General features: G+C 31.3%; 1 protein-coding gene across 2 annotated transcripts in view; it reads left to right on the forward strand.

The window, feature by feature from the left end:
* Positions 1-3,209: 3,209 nt before the first annotated feature.
* LOC111709459 (neurexin-4) overlaps positions 3,210-20,562 on the forward strand; it is a 38,736-nt gene continuing 21,383 nt past the window's right edge. Inside the window, exons 1-16 of one of the 2 annotated variants that reach the window (XM_023483120.1) lie at positions 3,210-3,457; positions 4,312-4,351; positions 5,680-5,772; positions 6,261-6,357; positions 7,319-7,349; positions 7,897-7,980; positions 9,671-9,758; positions 10,879-10,963; positions 11,263-11,340; positions 12,237-12,340; positions 14,448-14,520; positions 15,054-15,151; positions 16,438-16,494; positions 19,048-19,288; positions 19,502-19,561; positions 20,217-20,285. In XM_023483120.1, the coding sequence (XP_023338888.1) occupies positions 3,394-3,457; positions 4,312-4,351; positions 5,680-5,772; positions 6,261-6,357; positions 7,319-7,349; positions 7,897-7,980; positions 9,671-9,758; positions 10,879-10,963; positions 11,263-11,340; positions 12,237-12,340; positions 14,448-14,520; positions 15,054-15,151; positions 16,438-16,494; positions 19,048-19,288; positions 19,502-19,561; positions 20,217-20,285 (1,362 nt within the window). In that variant the 5' untranslated portion in view covers positions 3,210-3,393. The remainder of the gene's footprint in view (positions 3,458-4,311; positions 4,352-5,679; positions 5,773-6,260; positions 6,358-7,318; positions 7,350-7,896; positions 7,981-9,670; positions 9,759-10,878; positions 10,964-11,262; positions 11,341-12,236; positions 12,341-14,447; positions 14,521-15,053; positions 15,152-16,437; positions 16,495-19,047; positions 19,289-19,501; positions 19,562-20,216; positions 20,286-20,562) is intronic. The other variant, XM_023483121.1, reaches the window with a different exon arrangement.

The following is a 20,562-nucleotide window of genomic DNA, read 5'->3' on the forward strand; positions in this document are numbered from 1 at the left end:
AAAAATTTAATGAAGATCGAATTTTGATGGAGACAAATTTTTAAAATTTCAATCATTCATAAACCTTCCCTGGTGTCCCTAGATGTCCCACAAAAAATTTGGGCCCGATCGGTTAGCCGTTTTGACGTTTATTGGATACAAACAAACAGACAGACAAACACCAAGACAGACAAGCCAAATTTATATATAGATATGAGCGAAGAGCTTCATTATATAGATTAAAAAACTCTGTTGATGCATGATATTGATAGTTTTGAAAACCATTCCTTAAGTGACTGTAAAAATCAAATCAAAGTATATCGTTGTAATTCGGGCATTACCCTATTTAAATTTAGGGGCACTGGGCCGCAGACCTCGACCCTCAGCCTATCCTAGTCGTGATTTCAATTTGTTCGTTCAACGTTCGCAAACGACATATTTCGTTCGTTTTTTCAATCGTTCAACAAAAAATTGATTTTGTTCGTAGTTAAAATCACCGTTCATTTTTCATCAATTTTGTTCGTTTTCTCATGAACGATTGTTCATAAAGGTCATTCGTTCAGTAAAACATGATCGTTGTTTCAAAAGTCTGCTCGAAAAAAACGTTCGTTCAATAAAAACATGATCGTTGTTTCAAAAGTCTGCTCGAAAAAATCGTAAAAACGTTCGTCCATTGTTCGTTCTTTCTGAACGACACCATCTTTCGTTGAGAAACACGATGCTCATCTTTATCCAGGGGAATTGTCTCAAACTTAAAATATACATTATACAATATCCAGGATTGATTGTTAGAAACTTATTTCTGAAATTCATACAATTTATAAATTTCCAAGTGTGACTACCTGGATTGGTTTGAGTCCAAGAACATTGATAGAAGTATATTGTATAAGTCAGATATATGTTATCATATATAGATATATTGACACACATAAGAGAGATATATATATCTGGCAACAATTGATTAAGATTTAACACTATATGCTACTGTCAAGCAAACACTAGGTCCTCAGTAGGCAGATGGATGGATAGATAGATACAAGTGAGGAGGCCAAAACTTTTAGATTAACTTACAGTAAGTTCTGATAATACAAAAGATACTTGGTGACAACATCGAAACCGTCCTGCAGATTGATTCTTGGATGTAAAAATATTATTTCGTTCGAAGATCTACCTATCTGTCTAACTTGCAAGAAAAATATATTTTTTTATTTTTCTTTCTATTAAACGACCTGAAACCTTTTTTAGTTACGCTTGTTAACAAATCGTCCATTGTCAGGGGGGGGGGGGCTCATCATCCCTTGCAGACTGAAAACACCCTGGAAACCATAGATTTTACTAATCCAGGGGGCTGAGCCCCCATAGCCCCCCCCCCCTAGTACGCCACTGTACATGTAATTCATTAGGCTGAAATAGTTCGTAACTCGATTGAAATGCAATATAACGATCCCAATACTTTAATTCAAACTAATCCCTTATTCTAGACAATTATTCCTAGAATTATTATTTTACATGTATTGTTAAACCGTTCTGATGAACGAATGTGTGTGCAATATATTCTAAATTGACAAATGGGCGCACCATCGCCCCATTTCTTGTGTAGCATCTGGTTACCCTTAATTGATGAATTAATTGATTGATTAGTCCTGCTGACATGGCTCTCCTCCCTCCTATAATGGTTTAATCCCATCTCTACATATCCCACCTCTATACTCTATTAATATTACCCCTTTCCGACCCCTGACCTAGCAGAGTATTAAAGTAAACGGAAACATATTTTTGTATGATTTACCAAAGGATTAATGCAGCCGTATAAAAGCCGGCTTTAAAGTAATATACGAGAAATAAACAGAATTATAATACAAGTTTATATAATACTATTATTTAATCAATATATTTAGAAATACAGTGTTGTTCACACATATTTGTTTACTCTGTTTACTAAATATGTGTCTTTGCTAAATAGTACAGTCTATAGCATTATTAAGGATTATCGACAGTATAAAAATGTATCTTTACGTTTATTAAACACTAGCTCCAGTTCCCGGTGCGGCGTTGTCCGTGTAGTTTAAAAAATCAAATTTAAAAAAAGAAATATAGATTTTTTAGCCTGTTACCCCCGGGATACCCATGGGTTCCCTTAAAAAAATGTTTGCGCATTTAGTCCAGTATTTAAATAAGAAAACATGATTTGAAGTTTTATTGTATCGACATTATTATATTTATTTAAATGTTAGCTATAGGCTATATAGCTGGCCAAACTATATATATCTTTATATCTATATAGTTAAAGTTACATGGAAAATATATATATATATATATATATGTAAATATATATATATACTAGCCTTAGAGGGCGTTTCNCCTAATCCTTCCCCCCCCCTCCGCCCTCCTTACCACTTTTTTCACAAAACTTCCCCCTTTGTCCGCTTTGAACTAATTTTATCACTAATTAATAATATTTTGTAAAATCATTTTTAACTTTCTAAAATTCTTTTGAACCTTACTAAATCCCCTCGTTGCGCATATCTTTCTTGTAAAACTGAAAGTTTGTTCACAAGATAAATTAAGTTTTTAGAATTTATAAATTTTCTTCTAAGCTTCATCAAATATGAAAACTTATACGTGGATATTTAAAATCTTAACTCAGTTTTGATATAAACATTTTCCCGATATTTAAATCATAAACATGCTCTTTGCATAGTATAGTAAAATAGGTTGTCAAGTACTTGGCTATCTATTTGAATATAGTCAAATAAATAGCCGAAGTTTGAAATATCAAAGGTTTACATGAAAATGGGTTTACGCAATAATTTAACAATAATGATATTGTTCATGGATATAACAAAAACCTTTTTTCCAAAGGCATATTAAAAATATGTCAATAAAAATTAGAAAACATACTATTCCCTTTGGATATATTATCGAATGAAAAATGTTTAAAAATGTATTCATTACATTTAAATTCAACTTTCATCCTTTCTGAATTAAAAAATTCGTGTATTCAAATATCTTAATGCAGAACAGCATTGAAAAGCACAGTATCAGTACTAGCGTAAGGAGATGGTGGGGGAGGAACGGATTGTTTATGCTTTAAACCGTCGGATGCGTCCTGTACCGCGGTCTAGAGGATTGCTCGAGCCCGAGGGTGTGAGGGGGGGGGGGGGGGTGCCTCATGTCCTGTTCTCCCCTTGAGACCGAGTGAGAGGAGAGGTTACAATTAGTCGGGGTTAACCTTCTGCAGTGCCAACATCAGAGATAGAAATTTCTAAAAAATTAAAAATAAATTAGAAAAATGTCTGTTTAATATAATCTCCTCTATGGTTCTGAGAAGTCGAAGAATGGATTGAAAAAAAAGAACCGAAGAGGCGAAGAATGAGTGAATTATAGTGACAAGAGTTAATTTATCCAATAATTATGATATTTTATCTGTGGTTTCTAGTCCTCAACTCTCTAGTTCTCATCACTAATTCTAGATCAGGTTTAAATTGAGTGAATAAAGTGTAAACAATGTTAAGCGAGAGATGAAGAAACAATGTTATACTTTTCCATTTTAACTTTTCTAATTGTTAATTGTTATATGTTTGTACTGTATTCTGCGGAGGAGAAAAGTTGCTTTTAAAGAGTCATGCAAGATCAATGGATCTTTAACTAAAAATAATAAAGAAAATTTTTAAGTGGCTTCATTTAAATCATATTGTCTCCTGAAATGTTGTTTTGTTTGTTTCCGTTTTTTGATATTTTCCATTAGTTTGTTTCATATTCAGATGTTTATGGTATTTATAAACTCCAGATTAAATACTTGTTTTCTTCTACTTTGTTTGTTTTCTGTCGTATTTGTAGTTTGCATGCTTTTTGTAGTGTTTGTTTTCACATTATTGTTGTTTGATTGTCTTTGTTGTTTGTGTTTACATGTTTGTTTTTTGCTTTGTTTGTTGCTTACATGCTTATTGTTGTACGGTCTTTTGTTGTTGTTTTTTGTTCATTATGGTTTGTATTATTTGTTTAGTGTGTACATGTTTGTTTTCATGCTGTGTTTGTTAATTCTGCTTGTTGTTGTTTGTTGTTTGTTGTTCTGTTGTTGCTTGTTTGTATTTAATGTGTGTTGTCTAAATGTTTGTTTGCTTTGATCTCGTATTACTTGAAGGAATGTCAATATACAGAGGAAACAATACATCTCAGCTCTTTTTAAAAACATCATTAAAAAAACTGTAAGCAACACATGGCAAAGTGCAAACAACTTCGTTAGACCAAAAAATTCTAATATAAAAAGATTATAACATATTTTTTTTTGAAAATTTAGATTTAAAAAATACAAATTTCATTCAATTTAAGTTAAAACAGTGACATATTCACAAGAAGAAGCATTTTCAAGGTAAGATTTTTTAATTTAAAAAGGAACTAAGTTTTTGTCACAAATTCCAATTTTCTAGTACCAAAATCTCAACAACCAAATGATGCATACCTTTCATATTTCAAACTTACATTGTTTGATCCACCAGAATTCATAGTTTGAAATATCTACGGTCTACGATATTTGGTTTTGAAGAAATTGGGATTTAAAAATCCGAGTTTGTGGCAAAGACTCAATTCCTTTAATTTTAAAATTGCGAGATGTTTTTTTATCTTTTTTGTTGTTTTTTAAAGCATAGACATACAGAACAAATATTTTTTTATTTAAAGCTCGTTCCTAACATTCATAGATATTTTGTTCTTGTTTCTCTTTAAATCCAAAATATAAGGATAAATTGTTGAATCGAAAGAAATGTGTATATACATAAATATATATTTCAGTTTTTAAATTTCACATTTTATTCAAAAATAATATATAAATATACATATTAATTTTATTCTTTTTTATGTTTTAACTGTTTATCTCTTTATATTTTTCTCTATTTAAAAGTAGCTTTTACATTTTATCATGGCCTTCTATAATTTATATTATCTGAATTATTTTTTCAAATTTTTATTTTATTTACTCTTTTTTTTTAATTCCAACTCAGGATTTTCATTGTTCATTGTAAGTTATATTTCTTTTTAATCAAACCTTTTCAAATAGTTTTAATCAAAATTTTTTCGGAAATTTTTTTCAAATTCTTTTTATATTTTCTCTGTTCCTTCATAGATTTTACGTGTATTCAATATAGCAAAGTTATCATTTTCCTACATTTAAAGACCCATTCCGGGGTTTTTATTCAGCCATTAATATTTACTTGGCATTATCGTTAGCTCAATTGTTATCAGTAAACCAATAATGTTTTATAAAGAAATAACTTTATCTTATATACTCAGTTTACCGAGAAAAATTTTCTAAATCCAAGGTTTTAATTTAGGTCTAAGACATTTTAATCTAATTAATCTTAATAGAGATGCGTACAACAATTATTATTTTCAAAATTGCAACGATAAATCAAGATTTACGAGGGGAAAGCAATAATATTATACAGTGGGACACAATAAACTGTTGAATATGACGACGTTTAAGTAATTTTTGTGTATTTGATGTACGTTGCCATACATAAACTTGTTACGTGAAATGAGTCTGTATACACTCCACAATTGCAGTGTGTCATGTTTATTAGACTATTTAAAACCATAACTTGAATCTAACAGCTTCATCTTTCTATTCCACAGTTTTATGTGTCTCACTGTACAAAAACAATGACAAAAATATTACTTCATTAAAAAAAGATGTATATTTAGGCTGGTCGGATACGAGGGTTCGTTTATGGTAAACCTGTCTCTGGACTTCAGAACATACCAGGGAAATGGGGTTATTCTCTACCATAAATTCAGGAATATTCATTCATTCATCCATTCATCCTTCCTTCATTGCTCGGCCCCCAGCTGAACTGCGCAGTCCCACGTGTAACCTACAGTGGCCTCCCAATTTTTCCATTTTTCTGCTTACTTACGAACCAACTTTTCATGAAAATTCTTTTATGGCTTTTGTCTTTTATAAATTTATTTTACCATCATGGTTCTGATAAAAGTTTAACTGAGACACGTCATGCTTGATATTATCTTTAAAATATTATATGAAGACTTTGATTCTAATTTTATTTAAATATTTTAAATCGTAATTCTTGCAAAATGTTTTGAAGGGTTCAAATAAATCCTAAGACTTTAAGTGGAATCTGCTAAATATGTTAATTATATTCATATTTATGGATTTTATATAAATTCCTAAAACCAATTCTTAAAAGGGGGGAAAACTTCAAAGGTAAAGATTGAGGGGGGAATATTGACATTTTTGGCGATGAATGTTAACGAATTGTTTTTAGTTCTGAAGGATTCATTAAGATTTATCTTAATCAGTCCCAAATATCAGCAATATTACAATACTCAGAGGTTCAACCCATCATTCTTCAGTTCAACCAGGTAGCATTTATAGGGACTAGAGACGAAATTTCAAGTAAAACTCCATTTTCAAATTCACAACAGTTTCATTAGGATATCTATGAAAGATATCCTAGGATTTTTAGCTTAAAAAACATTGAATTCTCAAGCTAACGTTTTTCTCATTGTCTCTGATGCAAGAAAAAACTCGCAACTCTGTTTTTATAGAAAAATTAGAGATGAAAAGAATTGTTGAATTTTAGCCTTGATCAGAAAAAGGTTGAAAGGGTATCATTGTGATTCTAACATTACAGTCTTTAAATGGAGTAAATGTTAATTTTCAAAAAGAGAAACATTCCATGCATCCCTTCTAGAGGTGTATGTAGGGGGTATTCAGGGGGCTTAGAGAATGCTCCCCCGCTGCTTCTGATTCACTGTTTCTCTTTCTAGTTTTTATTTATTTATTATTATTTATATTTTTTTAATTAACAACTGAAAGAAACGTGAAGAAAATTAAATAAAGGAATAAAGTGTCAATATCTATAAACCTTTTTAAAATGTTTTTACTCATTTCGTGCTAATTACTCGGACGAATTTAATGAGGCTATTAACAATAAGTTGCAATTAGCAGGGGTAATTAACCAACTTTCAAAACAGTTCTAAACTTTTTCCATTCTTCTCTTCAGCTATAAAAATAAACAGTTAAGTTCTAGTTTTTAGATAAAAAAAAACATTTCTTCGTGAACAGATAATAATAATAAGATTTATAGAATTAAATTGTGAACGTTAAAACTCTTTAAAATTATTTTTTTAAGTTAAATGAAACATTTTTAGGTTTAGAATTAGAATCTTTTATTTAAGGCAAACCCCAAATTCAATCGTTCAGATCCTTCCAGATTGTCATGAGTTTATTTTTGTTAAAGAAAAAAGAAAGAGTAAGGTTCTATAACCAGAGTTTATAAAAGTATTTAAATGTTTTTTCCTGTAAATCTTTAATTTTCAGATGATGAATGAAGGTTCCTGGCATAAATTAGGTAATATGCAACCATACTTGAAAACAAGTAAACGTGTTTAATGTTTAATGTTTATCTCCCTTCTATGTATTTGATTTCTCAGTTCTAAACTCAAAACAAGTTAACGTGTTTAATGTTTAATGTTTATCTCCCTTCTATGTATTTGATTTCTCTGTTCTAAACTCAAAACAAGTAAACATGATTAATGTTTAATGTTTATCTCCCTTCTATGTATTTGATTTCTCTGTTCTAAACTCAAAACTCGGAATTTTGCAAAAATTTAAATATTTTGAATTATGACTTTTCTCTTTCCTTCTTCAATATTATCCAGGGAAGATTTCAAGCTTTATTTTATTTTACGAAAATAAATCATCTTTTTTATTTGTATAAACTTGAGTGAATAAATATTTTTTTTTGGTGAAAAAGCCAAGATCACGTATTGAATTTGCAGAATATTTAGTTTTTTTCTTCTTTCTTCATATTTATTTAAATCCTAAAATAATAACGCAATGTTTCTGTAGACATTTTTGTTTTCATGTTTTGAATAAACCTCATTTTCTAATTTTAGGATTCTTTTTAAATGGAGAAGCAGCAATTTTAAAACTTGATGGAGAATCATTGATGTCAACAATAGTCAAGGAGGTTAGAACAGGTTAGTTTTCATGTCAACCATAGTCAAGGAGGTTAGAACAAGTTAGTTTTCATGTCAACCATAGTCAAGGAGGTTAGAACAAGTTAGATTTCATGTCAACTATAGTCAAGGAGGTTAGAACAGGTTAGCTTTCATGTCAACCATAGTCAAGGAGAATAGAACAAGTTAGTTTTCATGTCAACCATAGTCAAGGAGGTTAGAACAAGTTAGTTTTCATGTCAACTATAGTCAAGGAGGTTAGAACAGGTTAGCTTTCATGTCAACCATAGTCAAGGAGGTTAGATCAGGTTAGTTTTCATGTCAACTATAGCAAGGAGGTTAAAACAGGTTAGTTTTCATATCAACTATAGTCAAGGAAGTTAAAACAGGTTAGTTTTCATGTGAACCATAGTCAAGGAGGTTAGAACAGGTTATTTTTCATGTCAACCATAGTCAAGGAGGTTAGAACAGGTTAGTTTTCACGTGATCCATAGTCAAGGAGAATAGAACAAGTTGGTTTTCTTGTCAACTAGTCAAAGAGATTAGAACAGGTTAGTTTTCGTGTCAACCATAGTCAAGGTGGTTAGAACAGGTTAGTTTTTATGTCAACTATAGTCAAGGAGGTTAGTAGTTTGTATGTCAACCATAGTCAAGGTGGTTAGAACAGGTTAGTTTTTATGTCAACCATAGTCAAGGTGGTTAGAACAGGTTAGTTTTTATGTCAACTATAGTCAAGGAGGTTAGCACAGGTTAGTTTTCATGTCAACTATAGACAAGGAGGCTAGAACAAGTAAGTTTTCATGTCAACTATAGCATAGGAGGTTAGAACAGGCTAGTTTTACAGTTTTCAGGGTCTCACTATAGTACATGACGAATATAAAAGAAGGATTGTTTTTATACAAAATAAAATATTATTTAAATTTTATCACTCATCGAAGAGGACTGCATTTTGAGGTTGGAGTTATATTTATGGGTTTAGGAAGTTATTATGATATTGGAGGAGTGCTACATGTTGAGGTTGGAGGTATATTTATGGGTTTAGGAAGTTATTTTGATATTGGAGGAGGATTACATGGTGAGGTTGGAGGTATATTTATGTCTTTAGGAAGTTATTATGATATTGGAGGAGGATTACATGGTGAGGTTGGAGGTATATTTATGTGAGGAGGACTACATGGTGAGGTTGGAGGTATATTTATGGGTTTAGGAAGTTATTATGATATTGGAGGAGGATTACATGGTGAGGTTGGAGGTATATTTATGTATTTAGGAAGCTATTATGATATTGGAGGAGGATTACATGGTGAGGTTGGAGGTATATTTATGGGTTTAGGAAGTTATTATGATATTGGAGGAGGATTACATGGTGAGGTTGGAGGTATATTTATGTCTTTAGGAAGATATTATGATATTGGAGGAGGATTACATGGTGAGGTTGGAGGTATATTTATGTATTTAGGTAGCTATTATGATATTGGAGGAGGGCTACATGGTGAGGTTGGAGGTATATTTATATATTTAGGAAGCTATTATGATATTGGAGGAGGGCTACATGGTGAGGTTGGAGGTATATTTATATATTTAGGAAGCTATTAGTATATTGGAGGAGGACTACATGGTGAGGATGGAGGTATATTTATATATTTAGGAAGCTATTATGATATTGGAGGAGGACTATATGGTGAGGTTGGAGGTATATTTATGTATTTAGGAAGTTATTATGATATTGGAGGAGGACTACATGGTGAGGTTGGGTTTAGAGGCTGTCTGAGAAACCTTGTAATTGATGGGAAACCCAGGTGGATTTTTTTTCTTGTTTAATTCTAGACTTTTAAGATTGTTGACACATGTAGTTTGCTATTTAAAAATCAATGTGAAAATCTGCCGTTAGAAGGAGGCAATCGAATAGAATTTAAACCGACTGAATTTTACCTCAATTCTAGGGTTGGGAAACGTTCTGTGAACAAATGGAAAGTTTTGAAATTCTAAGGGAAGATTCTGTTAACGATCGGCAAACCCGTTAATTTCAAAATCGTTAAAATACGGAATTTTTAAAGAAAAAAGTAAATATCTGATAAAAAAGAATGTACGGATATGTTTTAAAATAATGGCGAGTTTCGTTAATTATTTCAACTTAAAATTGCATAAAACATTTTCGATGTTGTTAACGTTATTTAATTTTTTTTCAATGTTTTCTTCAAATTTTTCCAGATATTTTTACGTTAAATAATAGTTAACGTCTCGTTAATGGCTGGCACTATTTATGATTTCTAAAATATCTTCCGTTAACAAAATTGGGATCGTTAACGAACAAAAACTTCGAGAAAGAACGGCAAATATCGAAAACAAACGGAACGTTTAATTGTTAGCTGAAGAATGTACGGCTACCAGAAAAGTTTTAACGATTTTAACTAACCGTTAAGGAATGTATTGAAAAAAATCTGAACGTGTTCAGCCCTATAGTCAATTCATATTTACATAATTTTTGTCATGCACTGCAGAATCAGGTCATACACTTTGACACTTTCAATTAGCCAGTCGAATTTAAAATTACTGACAAAATAGTAAAAATTTCATTTTTGTCATCGCAAATTCTAAACTCATTGATCTTTCATATTCATTATAAGTTGCAAAACTAATCAGAAAATATAAATATAATTTCTACGCAGAAATAAAAAAAGTAATCATAAAAGATGATCCTAGTTTCTGCGAAGGGAGTTTTAAACAAGATGAATATCTAGTTTCTTTGAAGAACGTTTAAAAATAACTAAAAAAGAAAATTATAGTTTCTATACGCAGGATAAAATATAGAAAAGTGAATATTTAGTTTTTAATCAGTTTCAACTCAAGAAACCACAGAAGACAATAATCTGGAGTAAAAAACTAATAAAAAAACACAAATATCTAGTTTCTACGCAGGGAGTTAGAAACAGAAGATGGTGTTCAAGTTGGCTGTGCTCTAGAGGATACATGTGGATGCAGGCATGGAGGAATCTGCTTTAAAGTAAATATTCTAATTTCAATCAATCAATCAATAAATCTATAAAACTTATATTGATCAATCAAGCATATATGCAATTTTAAAACAATTGATAGAGCTAACAAGTTAATGTAAGATTTGTATACAATCAATCAATCTGTTAATCAATAAAAATATAAAACAATTTATGAAATATAAAATGCAAGTGAAAATTAAAACTGGCAAAAGTCCCCAAAAAAATTAAACCTAGCATTGTAGTAATAATGGTGAAAAAAGAAAGATTTTTATCTGTATAAAATAAAATTACTCGGTAAATGTTTGAGGATGTGTGCAACTGTACAGGAACAGGGTACAGTGGTACAACTTGTGGTATATCCTTAAACCCCACCTCATGTACACAGGTATTATTGGGCAGAGTACTGTATCTCTTACTTTAATAAAAATGAATAAATAATAGAATGATAATTAACAGACCACTTTTAGCACAAAAATTAAAAAAAAAATTATGAAAAAATAAATCCTTTCTCAATTTTTTATCCTTTTGTTTAGTGATTATGTTTCAGTTTTTTTTATAAATTTAAGAAATATCCTGCTTTTCAGGCAAAATTATAAAAAAAAACTTATTCAATTTAGTAAAGTAATTGAGTCTTTGCCACAAACTCAAATCAAAATCAAAATCCCTATATATTTGCAACCTGCTGTTGTACACCTTCAAAATTATTTCATCGGGCAGAATTCATAGTTGAAAATATCTAAGGTCTACAACATTAGATTACAAAGACAAAGGGATTAGAAAATTAGATTTTGTGGCAAATTGTTCTTCTAAAAGTTTTTTCTCTCTTTTTCATCTTTTAGAATTAATCTTACTTCAACATTTCATTCATTTTCTACTTTCCCTAAACTAACAGGTTTTCTTATGGGAAATCTTGCAAACTCTTCAGATTTTAGTTAAAGAAAATGTTGACAAACCTTTTAATTATAAATCAATTATAAATCTGTCAGAATCAAAAAATAAACGTTTTTTTATCTCACATTTTTGCACCTTTTACTTTTCCTTTCCAGATTTCTTTTCAGCCTTTGATAATTTTTTAAATCTAATAGATTAAAGTTTTTATTTACACTGCCAAAAAGCTTGAAATATATTGATGTCCAAAGGATTTCTGAAAACAATGTATTTTCAACTTATACTCTGTGTGTAATATATAACCATAATAAGACTAAATGGTTGTTAAATACTAGGTTTCTTTGTACAAAAATAATAATAAACTTGTTTCGAAAAGAATGATTTTTCTTTTAGGTGTTTGAGTCTATAAACAGTGGTTTGAGTCTAGATATACCTAGTTCATATATCATAGATCTAGATGGATCGGGTCAACTCAAACCTGTCACTGTCAAATGCAGGTAGAATATAATCTAGACCTAACAGTAGAATGAATGTCGTCTTTGATCGGGAAACTCGGTAGAACCACGGGTATTTTCGCTTGGTTAAGTAGGTTGACTTTAATACGTAAAGTTTAGTTTTAAGACAAGGCTGGGTTCCCAAGCTAGGATAGATATAAATGTTACAAAAATAAGTTCAAAAGGAAGACGAAAATAATTCCGTTTTTAATTGGTTATTACTGTAAATTGTGTATATTTGAACGAACCCCGTTTCAATTTCCTCTTAGGATCATCTTTGTAGACACTAAGCTTAATCCGAAAAAAAATGAAATTGAGAAAATCTAAAAATAAAATTTCCGGCATGATCTTGCCAAAGCAATACACAAAATTTAGTTTGCTTTCGACTCTTTTTGGGAACCTAATTAGAAATAAATAATATTCACAGCCTTTTGTGTTTTTTAAATATTAAAATAAAAGCAGTTAAAAAATTTTAAAACTAGAGGTCGAATTAAAAGAATTCAAGCCGCGGCTCAAATATGGTTGATTCCAATATAAATTGTATTCAATTTTTCAAGATTTAACCCGGCGCTCAATTGAAACCGGTTTTTGGCAGATTTAAGCCGCGGCTCAAATTCATTAAATTCTGACACTGTTTAAACATATGTATATTGTATATATATAAAAAGAAAATATAGAAAAAGACAAAAGGAAAATAGAAATCAGAGAAGTAAGAGAAAATATAGTAATATTTATTATACTCCTTTTGAATAGAAATGCATTTATCATTGATCATTCTCTGTCAAACTCAGAAACATAGAAAATTGAAATAGAAATTCTTTTTCAAAACTCAACCTGATCCCAGCCCCTGGCTTCTATGTTACCTAATAAAAAGAGAATAAAGTAAACCTGTAAATATAAAGAATATTAGTTTTACTTCCCCCTTAATTTGACAGTTTTAGCCATGCAGCTTCATTAGTTTTTACTTATTTAATCATGCAGCTTCATTAGTTTTTACTTATTTAGCCATGCAGCTTCATTAGATTTTACTTATTTAACCATGCAGCTTCATTAGTTTTTACTTATTTAGCCATGCAGCTTCATTAGATTTTACTTATTTAACCATGCAGCTTCATTAGTTTTTACTTATTTAGCCATGCAGCTTCATTAGTTTTTACTTATAATTAAATAAGATACAAATTGCAAAAGAACATAAAGCTTCACATAAGTATATTAGAATAAAGAGTTTTATATACCGGCTTACCCCAAAAAGAATAAGACGACATTGCAAAATTTAGTCGGTTTATTTCCACACATACATGGTCCTGGTCCGGTAGCTGTACACTTGTATATTTGTCATTAAAAGTACCTTTAAAAAGATATATTTAAAGCAGCAGAACAAATATTGCCTTTAAATCGTTAGATTTGAAGGTTTTCAGGTCGAATTTTAAAGCCTAATCTTTTTGTTGATATCCCTGTATATATTTAAGAATAAAAATACAATACTTGACGTTGGTAAAGATACTGAAGAGAGCTCAAAAATTAGCTTTTATGTGAACAAAAACTTACCCATGTACATCCATTGATCATTCTTGGTCAATGTATGATGATATTAATCAAATAAACTAAATTATTGGGAAGTTTTGATATTAAATATGTCAAGGGATGATATTGAACATTTCTCTGAAATATTAAACAGGAAACTTTCATTTTGATAGTTACAGCTCGACATATTAACAATATATTTATCTTATATAAGCATAGTACTTTGAAGCTACTACAAAGTTAATGAAAATTATTCTGGTTTATACACTAGTGGTTAGCATTATATCTAATATGTTCACTGTTTAGTTTACGAGGTTTATACACTAGTGGTTAGCATTATATGTAATATGTTTACTGTTTAGTTTACGAGGTTTATACACTAGTGGTTAGCATTATATGTAATATGTTTACTGTTTAGTTTACGAGGTTTATACACTAGTGGTTAGCATTATATGTAATATGTTTACTGTTTAGTATACAAGGTTTATACACTGGTGGTTAGTATTATATTTAATATTTTTACTGTTTAGTATACGAGGTTTATACACTAGTGGTTAGCATTATATTTAACATGTTTACTGTTTAGTATACGAGGAGAGGAAATAGTTACAACTATTGAACATGATAACGAAGAAGATACTAAAATTGACGGGTTTCAGGTAAATCTTGGTTTCAGGTAAATCTTGATTTCAGGTAATCCTTGTTTTTATGTAATTATTGGTTCCAGGTAAATCTTAGTTTTAGGTACATTTTTGTTTCACATTTTTACATAAACCTTGGTTTTCATAAACCTTGATTTTCATAAACCTTGATTTTCATAAACCTTGATTTTCATAAACCTTGATTTTCATAAACCTTGATTTTCGCTAAATCTTGGTTTTAGGTAAATTTTGGTTTCAGGTAAATCTTGGTTTTAGGTAAATCTTGGTTTTAGGTAAACCTTGGTTTTAGGTAAACCTTGGTTTTAGGTAAATCTTGGTTTTAGGTAAACCTTGGTTTTTTTGCTAAATCTTGGTATTAGATAAACCTTGGTTTTCGGTAAACCTTGGTTTTAGGTAAAGAAACCTTACACACTCCAAGAATACCTTACATTTTCTAAGAATACATTTTTTAATAATTGAAATAATTTAAACAGAATTGTGCATAACATTTGTACTTTAAGCTAATAACCTTTATAATATTACTGTTTCAGGAGCCAGGGTCCTTCAAACAAAATATTCATTATCACGCTCCCTGGGAGTTTATTGAAGAGCTGGTCAATATATCTTCCTCGTGCTCACAGTATCTCAGGTATAGTACCTATATGCAGCCCCTTTCTTTTTATGTAGCCACTTTCATCACATTCCTATTATCCTTGTATGTAGCCCCTTTCATCATATATTTCCTTTCATTGTATGTAGCCACTTTCATCATATGTATATCAGCCTTTTATGTGGCCCCTTTCATTATATGCTTCCTTTCCTTTTATGTAGCCCATTTCATCACATTCCCATTATCCTTGTATGTAACCCCTTTCATAATATGCTTCCTATTCTTGTATATAGCCCCTTTCATCACATTCCTATTATCCTTTTATGTAGCCCCTTTCATCATATTCCCATTATCCTTGTATGTAATGTAACCCCTTTCATAATATGCTTCCTATTCTTTTATGTAGCCCCTTTCATCATATATTTCCTTTCCTTGTATGTAGCCACTTTCATCACATGTTTATTATCCATGTATGTAGCCCCTTTCATCCCATTCCTATTATCCTTGTATGTAGCCCCTTTCATCCCATTCCTATTATTCTTGTTTGTAGCCCCTTTCATCACATTCCCATTATCCTTGTATGTAACCCCTTTCATAATATGCTTCCTATTCTTGTATGTAGCCACTTTCATCACATGTGTATGATCCTTGTATGTAGCCCCTTTCATCCCATTCCTATTATCCATGTATGTAGCCCCATTCATCCCATTCCTATTATTCTTGTATGTAGCTCCTTTCATCCCATTCCTCTTATTCTTGTATGTAGCCCCTTTCATCATGCATGCCTACTATCCTTTTATTGTAGCACCTTTCATACCATTCCATTTCTTCGTGTATGCAGTATGACCCATCTTTCCTGATATATTTCCTATTAAGTGTGCAGTCCCTATTTTGGTAAACTCCCTGTCTATGAAGGTAGACCCTAACCTGGAAATCCCCTATCCTTTGACGCGGCTCTTGACCTGGTATAACCTCTGTTCTTGTAAGCTGCCCTTGTCATGCCCCCCCCCCCCCCTCCAGGCCCCTGTGGACCACAAAAGTTCTGTGAAGTAAATAAAATATTTGTTAAACTCCCGGCTAGGTTAATCCCTTGAAGAGTACAAAGTTAAACTTGACTGGTGGATTATCAAAATATTAAAATATCATCTTAGCACAATACTTTGCTTGTACAACAATATAACGAATTCTTTTTTTCTCGAATTTTAGAATGTGAGAGGAAATTAGTCATTAACGCTATAATTTTTAATACGATAGATTAACCCCACTGTTTTCCCCTTCCATTATTTCTAATACCACTATCTTCAGTATAATTTTAAATATTTTAGATATGATTGTAAGGAGTCGAGATTGCTCGAGGGTGGGGCTGGTTGGTGGGTCTCCAGGTACAAGATTATTAAGGGGACTGGAGACAAAATTGCATGTTACCCTCCATTAATATCTGATCCTGATCCTAAACCCTAAGATGACCGAAATATTCCTTTATACCTAAAAATTGAGCGCTCACACATTTAATCTGCACAAGAAATGTTTTTTATTGGTAATGATATTCTTGGATGAAAAAAATGTTTCTGGATAGAAATTAATATAACTATATAGAAATGAATATCCCTGAGTAGAAATGAATATTCTTTGATTGAAATGAATATTTCTTGATAGAAATGAATATTCCTTGATAGAAATGAATATTTCTGGATAGAAATGAATATTCTTGGATACAAATGAGTATTTCTGGATAGAAATGAATATTCCTGGATAGAAATGAATATTTAGAAATGAATATTTCTGGATAGAAATGAATATTCCTGGATAGAAATGAATATTCCTGGATAGAAATGAATATTCCTGGATACAAATGAATATATCTGGATAGAAATGAATATTCCTGGATAGAAATGAATATTCCTGGATACAAATGAATATTCCTGGATAGAAATGAATATTCCAGGATAGAAATGAATATTCCTGGATAGAAATGAATATTCCTGGATAGAAATTAATATTCCTGGATAGAAATGAATAGATAGAAAAGACAAGATATATGGCATGTGAAGGAATAACTGTGCGGACAGATGTAAGAAAGTGCTGAACTATAATAATTCCAACCATTGAGTGGAATATTAGAGAGCAGTTTCTTTTACAATATTAACCATAGAGAGGGTATTAGAGAGCATTTTCATTAACAATATCAACCATAGAGTGGGTATTAGAGAGCAGTTTCTTTTACAATATACCAACCATAGAGGGAGTGTTTAGAGAGCAGTTTCTTTTACAATATTATCCATAGAGTGGATATTAGAGATCAGTTTCTTTTACAATATTAACCATAGAGTGGGTATTATAGAGCAGTTTCTTTTACAATATCAACCATAGAGTGGGTATTAGAGAGTAGTTTCTTTTACAATATCAACCATAGAGTGGGTATTAGAAAGCAATTTCTTTTACAATATCAACTATAGAGTGGGTATTAGAGAGCAGTTTCTTTTACAATATCAACCATAGAGTGTATTAAAGAGCAGTTTTTTTTTACAATTTTAACCATAGAGAGAGTATTAGAGAGCAGTTTCTTTAACAATATCAACCATAGAGTGTATTAGAGAGCAGTTTCTTTTACAATATCAATCATAGAGTGGGTATTAGAGAGCAGTTTCTTTTACAATATCAACCATAGAGTGTATTAGAGAGCAGTTTCTTTTAAAATTTCAACCATAGAGTGGAGATTAGAGAGCGGTTTCTTTTACAATATTAACCATAGAGGGAGTATTGGAGAGCAGTTATTTTAACAATATCAACCATAGAGTGGGTATTAGAGAGCAGTTACTTTTACAATACCAACCATAGAGGGAGTGTTTAGAGAGCAGTTTCTTTTACAATATTATCCATTGAGTGGATATTAGAGATCAGTTTCTTTTACAATATTAACCATAGAGGGAGTATTGGAGGACAGTTATTTTAACAATATCAACCATATAGTGGGTATTAGAGAGCAGTTTCTTTTACAATATCAACCATAGAGTGTGGGTATTAGAGAGCAGTTTCTTTTACAATATTATCCATAGAGTGGATATTAGAGAGCAGTTTCTTTTACAATATTAACCATAGAGTGAATATTAGAGAGCAGTTACTTTAACAATATCAACCATAGAGTGGGTATTAGAGAGCAGTTTCTTTTACAATATACCAACCATAGAGTGTATTAGAGATTCTTTTACAATATTAACCATAGAGTGGGTATTAGAGAGCAGTTACTTTAACAATATCAACCATAGAGTGGGTATTAGAGAGCAGTTTCTTTTACAATATACCAACCATAGAGTGTATTAGAGAGCAGTTTCTTTTACAATATCAACCATAGAGTGGGTATTAGAGAGCAGTTTCTTTTACAATACTTTTTAATAATGCAATTCCATTTTTTAGGATAAAATGTGGCCCCAATCTTTAAACATCCTCTATCGAAATCTTAAACAAAAATAACAAAAAAATACTGCCCCCTCTCCCTCGATTATCCAAAGGCTGCAAACTCTACCGCAATAATTGTTAACATTGGTAGTTTTTTTAAAGGACGCAATTTTAAGCGACTTTCCCTTTAAAGAGCGACATATCCGACTCTACAGGGTACCCTTCAAACAGTTTGCTTATTAACAATCAAATATCTTGTTTTTCTAACTTTCTTTTATTCTTACAATATCCTCCATTGTATCTGTAGCTAGAAATCCACAAGTCTGTAAATAGAAAACCCTATATTGACATTAACCAATTGCACTGCACTAATTCTTGATCAGACAAAGCTATAGGGTACCGTTGTCAATCGGACAATCTTTTAAATAATGGGTCACTTAAAATAACTTCAGAATTAATTTTCGGAGAAAATCAAAATTATAGAAAAAGTTCCCCATTATATAATATGAAATAGGGGGTGTTTAAATAAATTAATTTAGTACTGGAGAAAGAATGGAGAATTGGCCAGGAGACCCTGCACCTTTCTCTTCTCAACGCCTTCCTCCATTTTCGATTTCTGCTGATTTATCATCCATTCATCCCTCCTCCTCCTCCTCCTCCATTTCCTCTGGTATATGTGGATGTGGAGTGGATAGAACATGTTTCAATTCAACCAAATCCTGCAACTGTGATTCTCAATCCTCATCCTGGCAGTCAGACGGAGGTTTCATCAATAGCAAGGTTGGTTTACATGGGGGTTCTCCCCCCCCCCTCATTTTTGTCAGTTTTCAAGAAGAGGGAAAAGGTGCATGGCCACAACCCTTCAACCATTAGGTTTATTCAATGTTTTAAACTTGGCATTCACTGCATGAGTTTTTATAAAAAAATATTTCATAATAGGAAAAATATTTTACTGGCGATATAAAAATTTTTGCTTAAAAATATTTATTTTAGAAGAATTTACCCGTTGCAGCATTGTTCTTTGGTGATACAGGAACTCCTTTTGATAACAAGGTAAATAAAAAAAATAATATTTTTCTTAAAATTATATGTTTGTAAAAATATCTTTCAGCGCTGTGACAACTGCAGAAAAGTGTAATTTTTAAAGAAACAATCTTCGTGAAAAGAAACAATTTATTTGAAGGAAAAGGGAAATTAATTAATCCTCTTCTTCCCCCCCTTGTACTGCTGGGACACTGTAATATAATATCTCATAGCACAGAGCTCATACATACTTTATTGATGCAAACCTTATTTTCCAGGGAAATTCACAGGATGTTTACAATCAACATAAAATTTCCTTTAAATTACAAAAACAAAAACATAAGTAACGTATTTTTTGAGTGATGAAATTTTTAATACATTTTTGTAAATTATTGAATGCTAAAACAATTGTTCGTTTTGATGTTTGAATGGGACTGTACGATATACGGTGTACGGTGTACGGACACGGCGTACGGTGTACGGTGTACGGTGTACGGTGTACGGTGTACGGTGTACGGTGTACGGTGTACGGTGTACGGTGTACGGTGTACGGTGTACGGTGATGGTGTACGGTGTACGGTGTACGAATACGGTGTACCGTGTACGGTATACGGTTTACGGTGTACGGTGTACCCTTGTGAATCGGAAATGGCACTCGGCAGATTACTTAAGACATTATATTCAGGAAGCAAGGTTTAGCTTGGGTCCGCTCATGTGTACAGGACATAATGCAAACCCATCAGCTTCAATCCAGGTACACATCAAGTATCATAATTATCAGTGTCATCCATCATGAACATTTTTAACATTATTTTTGTATCTTAACATTTTTAATTTGATAACCGTATAATCATTTAAAGAGGCATTATTATCTTCAACAAAATTTAAATACTCACAATAAACTTTTGTTCAACGTGCGTGATTTTAACCCAAACTTATAATCCTCCAATTGATAAAATAAAAAACTCTTTTGAAATCTGTATGTGAAACTGAAACCAATGATATAGATATCATTCTTTAATCACATAAAC

Source organism: Eurytemora carolleeae, unplaced genomic scaffold (assembly GCF_000591075.1).
Source record: "Eurytemora carolleeae unplaced genomic scaffold, Eaff_2.0 scaffold738, whole genome shotgun sequence".
NCBI lineage: Eukaryota > Metazoa > Arthropoda > Copepoda > Calanoida > Temoridae > Eurytemora > Eurytemora carolleeae.